Raw genomic sequence first — 8,553 nt, forward strand, 5'->3', positions numbered from 1 at the left:
TTCAAATGTTTGTGCGAGTTGGAGGTAGTTCCCTTCATTGTTGTGATCCGTGTTGGGGGTCGTTATTACACAAGTTACACAGAATGCCTGAAATGCCTTTTCATATAATTAGCATTTAACAATATTAACCTATGGGCTACAGTCCCTGTGAGGACACACCACATGATCTTTGTCTTAGTATTTTAGGTATCAACACAAGGCAAAGATGAAAACCAGCACAGTGACTTAAAAAGGTTAACTGCAGTGATTCTACTGTAGAAACATGAACAGGTAGAAACAGAGGCTGCACCCTGACTGCTAATCTCTGCTGTTGTTAGTGTGGAAGTTCAGGGTCTGGCTGCTGCGATGGGGTCAACATTCACAGCATCACTCCGGGTTTCTGGCTAGCTTAGCATTAGCATGCTGTCTGTGCAGGTGCTTGTAAAGAGTTGTGTTAGCAGTATAATGCAGCTGTTTCTGTTCTAGATGCAGTTTTCACTTTACCAACGTGCTCTCGTCCTTATCTGTTGTACGAACATCTGTTTACTGGATGCTATGTAGAATAGATACACTGCATATATCCTGGAAAGATCACTATCACATAGCCACTGGCTTACATGCAAATTTAAAATCACCAATTAACCTGCATGCATGCCTTTTTAAGGAAGCCCGAGTACCTGAAGAGAACCTGCACAGGCCTCGGCTGGCCAGTGGATTCAAACCCAGGCAACAGTGCTAATCCATTGTGAATGTTTAACAATGAGTCTTCTATATAAAACAGAATTTGAGTACTGGGTTTGGACGTGAGTCATGTAAACACTCACTTCCTGCTGTGAGAAATTAACCTCCATCGGGCTGATTAGTTTCTTGTCTGGTTTCTTTCACCCTCACGACTCCTCCCTTGCTGTCCGTCTCTGAGTTTCTTCACACTGCCATCAATTACTCCTTAATGACCTAAATCACTTCTTCTCACTCCCATCTCTCCACCCACGAGCCTCCGATGGCAGCCCACATTTCTCGCTGAGGGAAACTCGCCCTGCAAGATGTTGTCACGACGACTGCATTTCTAATGGCGACTGCGGCGCCACCACAGCAACCAGTGACTCCAGTTTGTTTGGGTTCATTAGTAACGGTGGTCATAATGTGGAGAAGAGCTCCAGGCGACAAACATCTTAACTGCAGACAGATCATTTAGCAAAGTTTAGAGCTGAACTGGCAGGCGGTTTGCTGACGCTCGCGTCATTCACGCTGACTCATTCCTCTCCGTGTCTTCACCCTCAACATCAATACAAACATTCAGCCCCATTTCTTAGTAGCCAGCGTGAGTCTGCAAGAGGAACCAGAGGGGATTAGACCAGAAAATAGAAAAATGATAATCCCTCAATTGAATTTCATCCTCCTTTTGAAAACACCTGCTTATGTAAAGAGCATGTATAAGTGTGTAAACCTCCTCCACTGTCACACTTGGGATCAAATTATTAACATGAATAAGCCCCAAAAAGTGCTTCCATGTTTTGCTCACTCTTCAGACACAAAGATCACAGATGTCAGAGATGATGGTGCTGACGTTTGTTTCAGGAGCAAATCAAACCATTTTCAATTAAGAGAGTGGGAGGTCTGAGTAAAGTGTGTGTCCGTGTGTGTGTGACGGAGAGGGCTTTATAAAAGGTCTCGAGATTGAATCTGAAGTCAGTTTAGTGTCTAATCAGCCGAAGTACTGCAGTCGCAAACACGGGAAATGTAAGTACCTCTTTAAGAGTCGGATTACTTTAAAGAAGCTTTTAGTTAATTTTTGTTTCATATGATAGTTTTTTAGTTTTTAATTTGATTCATTTTTTTGTACTTAAATGTTGCTGGTGTTTATTTTTTCTGTGTCAGTCAAACAGTTAAAAGTAAATTGAACTTTATAAAATTGAAATTGATATGAAATCCAGATTCATTTAAAGAAAACTGAAGCAGTTTCTTGTTGTGGACAGACCGACCCAACGTGGACGAAACAGACAATATCGGGAACGTTTGCATGCTCGTTTTACGTGTTTTTTCTTTTTTGTGTGTTGAACCCGAAGCCCAGATGGAGTAGGATCCATCAGCTTGATTTGTCTTTGACTTTGGGAGATCATTAGCTCATCATGACTTACCCGTCACACCTTTCTCTGCATACAGCCGATCTTCCAGCTTTGTGAAAAGTTTGTAGTTTGCTTCGAGGCAGAAAACAGCAGCTGTGTTCATTCTGGATTCTGATGCTGGGGGAAAAAATGAATGGCTGCAGAGGAATCAGATGTGTGGAGAACTCTTTGTTGTTTGTAGGTTCACAGAATTATCTCTTTGTGAGGTAGTGGAAGATAACTTGGTTGCATCCACTAATGAAGCCAAAAATATCCTCCAACACTTAGAATCAGATTCATCCAGATTGTCCACATCATCAAACATTAAAACACAATCAAAACCTTCATAAACGATGCTTTGTGTTCATATTCTACAAGCACATTTATTTCTGGTATTTTTCAGGCTGATTACTGTGCTTTTATATTTACAGGAAATGAAAGAAAAGCAGATGTAAATAGCATATTCTGTAAATATAAGTTGTTCTTCTTAGCAGACACCTAAAGTAATATCTTATATTTTCTGTATTGTTATATTTCAGTGACTTGCATAACTCAGTGGTTCCATAAGAAGTGGTCAGGACCTGGTAATGGGTTAAAGGTCTGTTGGCAGCTATCTAAATAGGGCAAGGAGTGCGTTACAGGTTATTATTTAGCAGTTTATTTGAAGACAAGTTTTTAAACTCTAATCAGAAAATACGATAAGCTTAAATGGGAGGCTTATTCTCATGCAAAAGTCTTTGCATGTTCCCATGTTCTCTTTTCATTCAGAAGAACTTGTTAACTTTAATTTTAGCTGCATTTCTGTCTGCTGATTATCTTTGAGTAGGGATGCATCCACAGATCAGCACATTTCTTATTGAGTGTCACTTTTCTCATGAGACTCATGGGCTCCTGATTTGAGAGCCAATCAAAAGCTTGGACATTGTCTCAGTATGCGGATCGTGGGGATTGGGGATAAAAATGTGGCACAGTTGCTGAATAGACTCGGGCACCTAATCATAGCCACAAGAAAAACGCACTCACTCGCTCACACGTACACCGCTGAACTAAACATTTCCACAGTTTACCTGACACACAAGCACGAGAACACAAATGTCAGATTCAGTCTGACATTTATGTGATGTCATAATGCATCACTCCATATAGTGCAGCTAACCGCTGCGAGTGGGCATTGTGCTCCTGCGTGCTCTGTGCAGGCCTAAAACACACCGAGGATTTCCAGCAGCGCTAAAGTGTCTGAGGTGCTCTACTTCCTGCTGTGTGCTGCATGTCAGAGGAGACCACTGTGGAAAATGCCCATAAACGATTCTCCTGCAGTTCATGTGTGAAAACGACTCATCTCTGCTGAAGAAAATTTCATTTTCCTCGGTTTGTTGAGCTTGTGCTCCTTTTTCCTGGGAACTGGTGGATGGTTTTTATCCATAAGAAAGAAAAATGTTTCCAATAAATAAATAAAGTAAATGGGCTGGTTCTTATAGCACTTTTCAACTCTACCTAAGCTCTCAAAGTGCTTTATGTAGCATGTCTCATTCACCCATCCACACACACATATATACAAGCAGTGTTTTCTATGTCTGGATGGGTTTTTTTAATCTAACATTCCCATAGATGAACCCATCAAAAGCAACTCAGGGTTCAGTATCACCAACCTTCAGCAATAGCTGATGTGCATTCAGAAGGTTTGTTTTTTACCTTTCGTATGAGAGGTTTAAATGTGTTTTGTCTTTGCTGCTGTTTTCATGCAGAAGATGCAGACGTCCCACAGGCCTGTGCAGTGGCTCGCTGTCATGCTTCTTGTCATTGTTACAACAGTCCAGGGCCAACAAAGCGACAGGTGGTCTCACTGTTCCCACTTTATTTCAGAGTTTATGAATAATAACTATTACTTATTTATTACGCATTTTCTGTTTTTGGTGTCACTTTGAATCTAAAACAGTTTTCACTCATTTAAAATGTATTCATGTGCTAAGAGATGAATGGACCCAGTTTGCTGTGCTGCGTTTGCGGCTCTGATTTTGTTTCCATAAATGAATCCGTGTGTTGGATAGAACATGTCATTGATGGTTGCTGCATGAACTTTGAGACTGTGCGCTGACCAGCAGCTGCTTCCTGCTGTCTGTTTTCTTTCTGCAGTCGCCGAGCTGTGACCGAACACCAGCTGATGCACGACCGCGGCCGAACCATCCAGAGTCTCAAGAGACTCTTCTGGCTGTCCAGCGCAATTGAGGGTCTCCACACAGCACAGACCCGCTCTGCTGCTTTCAGCCCCACAAAGGTCTTAAATCTGGCTCTGAATCCAGAGCTGATCCCTGATGATGGAAACCCCCAGAATGCCCAAGTCAGGAGCCTCCTGAGAGACTTTCTGTACCTGTCAAACGGAGACGACTAACAATGCACAGAAGCAAAACATGAAGCTGAACATATATAAAAAATTTATTGTATCAATTGTTTGAATAATAAAATGCACAAAAAGCACAACTACAAAATCATCCCGAGTGCCCAAAGCACCCATTCAGCTGCAGATGTGTCTCAAGTGTTTAAAAGCAGCTGTAAGTTTAAGTTTAGTTAATAGAGCTGCATGAAAGTGTACCAGTGGGTATAGTGGTAAGGTTTCAATGTAGGACTGCATACGTCTATATGACTGCATAGGCTTTAAAAAATATTTATTGGGGTTTTTTGATGTTGTTGTTTTTTAATCATGACTGAATATCACACGTTAAGGCAAACATGACAAATTATCTAGAAAACGAATATAAAACTTGTGGGTTATTGCAGACTTTTTTCAATATGCAGCTTTAGTTTTAGGACCAGCACATTCATGTGTTTGAAATTTCATAACTGCAGATGATGCCTGGAAAACCCAAAGTCACAACAGACCAAACTGTGACAGATAAAAGATACATGATTTAGTCTGTTATATATTTATTCATGGAAAAATACGCTTTTTTTGTTCAGATATTTTAAAAAAAGTCATACTTATACTAAAATGGACAGTTTAAATTGTGACGTTCTTTTTTTGACCATTTCCCTACAGCTGGTTACCTGGTTAAGTTGAATAGGCTTACTTTTTGTAAACGAAATGCTGTAACCCTTTAGTTTTAAAATTTGGGAAAAAAAATGACCACCTGGTAACAGCAAGCATATATATTTAAAAGACTATATGCAGATTTTTCCTGTATAAATTCTTTGAATTATAAACACATCACCCCCGATATATAAAAGCTATAATAGGTCACCCAGCTCTGCTACATATTTCAGCTCTCATTCTTGTCCATCAAATGCAAATATACAAATTTTTGTTTCGGCAGAAAGATGGCGAAAGTATGAAGCCTAGAAAAAAGTGTGGGACAGAGACACTTTCAGAACCCGCACAAAGGCATGTAGCAGTTTTAAAGAACCTGATCTGGATGAGAACCAAAATTTATTGGGTTCTTTTAAATAGTTTTTATGTGATTTTGCTGGCAGAGAAGCAGCATGGGATTCCCAAATACATTTGGGAGAAAACAACGCTCCTACTTCAACAAAACTTAAATTGCGTAAATTGGTTAATTTGTTTTTTTTTAAATACCCTCTTTAATGTCCACCTTATAACATAAAAATAGCATTTTAATTATGTTATCTTCTTGTAATGTTAAAAGGTCCTTGAAGCATTAGACATATTTACATACCTGCAGCTATGCCTTTCCCACACCTCAGTAGTGCTTTTTTTTTTTATCATTAACTGAAATGTTTTCAGGTTGGTCTCTTTTGTCCTTTATTGTGCTGCTTTGAGCAAATTTGCCTGATGCACAACAGTGTTGTTGATTTTTTGGAGGTGTCCGTTGCTCTGCATCCTACAGCTGCCCATAGCATCCCTCTCTGCACAGTTTTTGCAGGGAGTCTAACCTGAACTTAACACGCATCATAGCACTGTGTGCTATGATAAGTTCTGAATAAAGAACCCGAGAAAGTAAATGCAGAGGTAACAGCAAGCTTTAAGTCGAACAGAGTAACAGAAAAATTGAAAAAACTAAGCTGAACACATTTTGAGACAGCAGCATCGCACAGGAACGCAGCCAGTCTGACAAAAGCAAAGGCAAAACTATTGAAAACCACACAGAAAGACGCAGACTACAAGGAGACCACAGAGATTTAAGAGGTGCCCCTGAATGTAAGCATCTCCATCCAACGATTACAAAAAGTCCTATTGTCCAATGAGTATTATACAGTAACCAAGACCCAGACAAAGATGTGTTGCCTAACAAAACAAGGATGTGGCTGCAGGTGAAGACCATGTTATATGTACAGCAGAAAAGGCTGCTGTAATTGAACATAACTCTCTATTGAGCGTTATGTTCAATTACAGCAGCATGGTCTGATTTAACTCCTATACTGAAAGCTGACTGAGGATTTTGACTTTCAGCCTTTTCAGTGAATTCGTGTTACAAAGTGAACGATTACAGACACAAAAAAGCCTGCAATACAGGAAGGAATGAGGGGCTTTAGGCTGCAGTTACTACATTCAAGAAGACTGATGCAACTGTGTAAGAGGGAGAGGAAAGGAGGGAAATGATGACTCCTTTAGATCTTATTGCAAATATTTGAAATCATTTGCATTTGGCTTTGTGCAACTTTTATGCAGCTGTCAGCATGTTGGAAAATGCGCATGGTCATTGTGCTTTTCTTGGCTGCGTTAGACCAGTGCTTTGTGTAAAATAAAATCAGTGCGTTGTGGTTGGTTCAGTTGTGAAAATGCAAAACTGTGTTAAGTTTAACATGTCATATAGTGCAGCTTGAATTTACCCAGAGTCTCAGTAACATTTACAAATTTGTGTGATCAGTGTATAAAGAAATGTGCAAGTATGTATGCAACACTAATCTGAATGCCTGCAATTTTACCTTGTGAATATTTATATTAAACTAAGTGGTGCACAGTTGTACACACGGTCTGTGTCAGCTTACTGCTTAAAGGGGACTCGTTATGCTTTGTCTCATCAATCAGTGTCGCAGACTTTACCTGAATCTGAGCAGAGAGCACAGAGTTCATCCTGTTCATCCTGCTAACCTGGTTCAGGTTTTTCCTGGTACCATACCTGAAACCAGGGACTGTGCATTGTTTCAGGGCTGTGCAGTTAGTGTTAGATGTCAAGTCTAATCTGTCTTTCTTGTTCCCGAGTGTAACCTGTTGTTTGCACCTTGTCACAAACCCTCTGTATTTCTGTCTCTAATCTCATGATTAGAGACTTTTACAGTGATAAAGGAACCTCCTCGCGACTGTTCTTGACTCGGTTACAGGTGTGAAGGGTTTTTCTTAACCCAGGAAAGAGTTTTGGAATCATCCACTTTAGGTGTCTTCTGTGGTCTCTGAGGCATTTTGCATTCAACACTTCTTTGGGCCTCATATTGTCAAATACCAAATTGAGTTAAAAATTCTGTTGCTTACCTTTAAAATCATAAACAATACTGCACCGTGCTACCTCATTGAACTCCTTAGTGCCTATATCCCTAGGAGAGCCCTAAGATCATCGGGACAATTACTCTTAGTGCAGCCTAGATCCCGGCTAAAGACCAGAGGTGACTGTGCCTCTGATTCCATCTATTCATTTAAATCTCAATTAAAAACTTACCTGTTTGACTGAGCGTTTTCAGTTAGTTAGTGCACATCTCCTGTATTTTACCCTGATGTTATTTATCTTCTACTAATGTTCCCCTGTATAAATACCCCCACCTTATATTTATGAATACCCAGTAATTTTATCTCCTAAACTATGCTCTAATGTTTTATTTCTTATAAAATGTTTTATTTCTGTCTGTACTTTTGTAATCTGTTATAGCCTTTTATCTTATATCTTATGTTTTAACCTTGTTGTGAAGCACTTTGGTGTACCTTCGGTTTTAAGTGTGCTATATAAATAAAGTTGTGTTGTATTGTATTGTAATTCTTTCTAACATCTTTATGGTTAGATTTAAAATCCACTGTTATTGTGTACAGAAGCAAAATTAAGAAAATTGTGTCACATATTCCATCCATCCTAATCAAATCTAATCAGCTGCAGTTTTGTTCCAATAACCATTGAAATTAAGATAAATTTATGTAATTCTTCAAAATACCTATTATAAATACCCAAGGGCATTTCAAGATGGCTGTTGAGTAGCAGTACTTGCGCTGGGACGTTGGGTCAGTGAAGCCTGTGTAATCTCTGTAAGACAAAGGTTCATGTGATAAACTGTGCTGATGTTCCAGATGTGGTCAGCGCTGGCTTTCAGCACAGACACTCCAGTTACCTGTTGCTCAGATCTGTTCTTTATGAGGGAGAGACACTCATTTGCTATAAAGAGAGAGACAGGCGTGCAGCTTGTTGAGCTGAGCCTTGATGCAGCTCCAACAAGTGCTTTAGCACAGGCGTATAAGAGAAGTATAAGTAGGATTTCTTTGAATAGTGAATCATGTAAAGCTACTCTGGAGTCCAAAAATGAAAAGAATATGCAG

General features: G+C 39.7%; 1 protein-coding gene across 2 annotated transcripts; it reads left to right on the top strand.

The window, feature by feature from the left end:
* The first annotated feature begins 1,670 nt into the window (after positions 1–1,670).
* Positions 1,671–7,000, top strand: pth4 (parathyroid hormone 4). Of its 2 annotated transcripts, XM_085274765.1 has the most exons (3): positions 1,671–1,719; positions 3,830–3,918; positions 4,218–7,000. In XM_085274765.1, exons 2-3 carry the CDS (start codon positions 3,833–3,835, stop codon positions 4,471–4,473), a joined length of 342 nt encoding a protein of 113 aa, XP_085130891.1. In that variant the 5' UTR covers positions 1,671–1,719; positions 3,830–3,832; the 3' UTR covers positions 4,474–7,000. The 2 variants fall into 2 exon arrangements, with proteins under 2 accessions (XP_085130891.1, XP_085130890.1); XM_085274764.1 differs by lacking the exon at positions 1,671–1,719 and having other exon boundaries at positions 3,698–3,918.
* Positions 7,001–8,553: the final 1,553 nt, after the last annotated feature.

This window comes from Mchenga conophoros, linkage group LG5 (assembly GCF_057382185.1).
Source record: "Mchenga conophoros isolate Kocher_MC1m ecotype Shallow Benthic linkage group LG5, M_conophoros_male_GT1.1, whole genome shotgun sequence".
Classification (NCBI taxonomy): Eukaryota; Metazoa; Chordata; class Actinopteri; order Cichliformes; family Cichlidae; genus Mchenga; species Mchenga conophoros.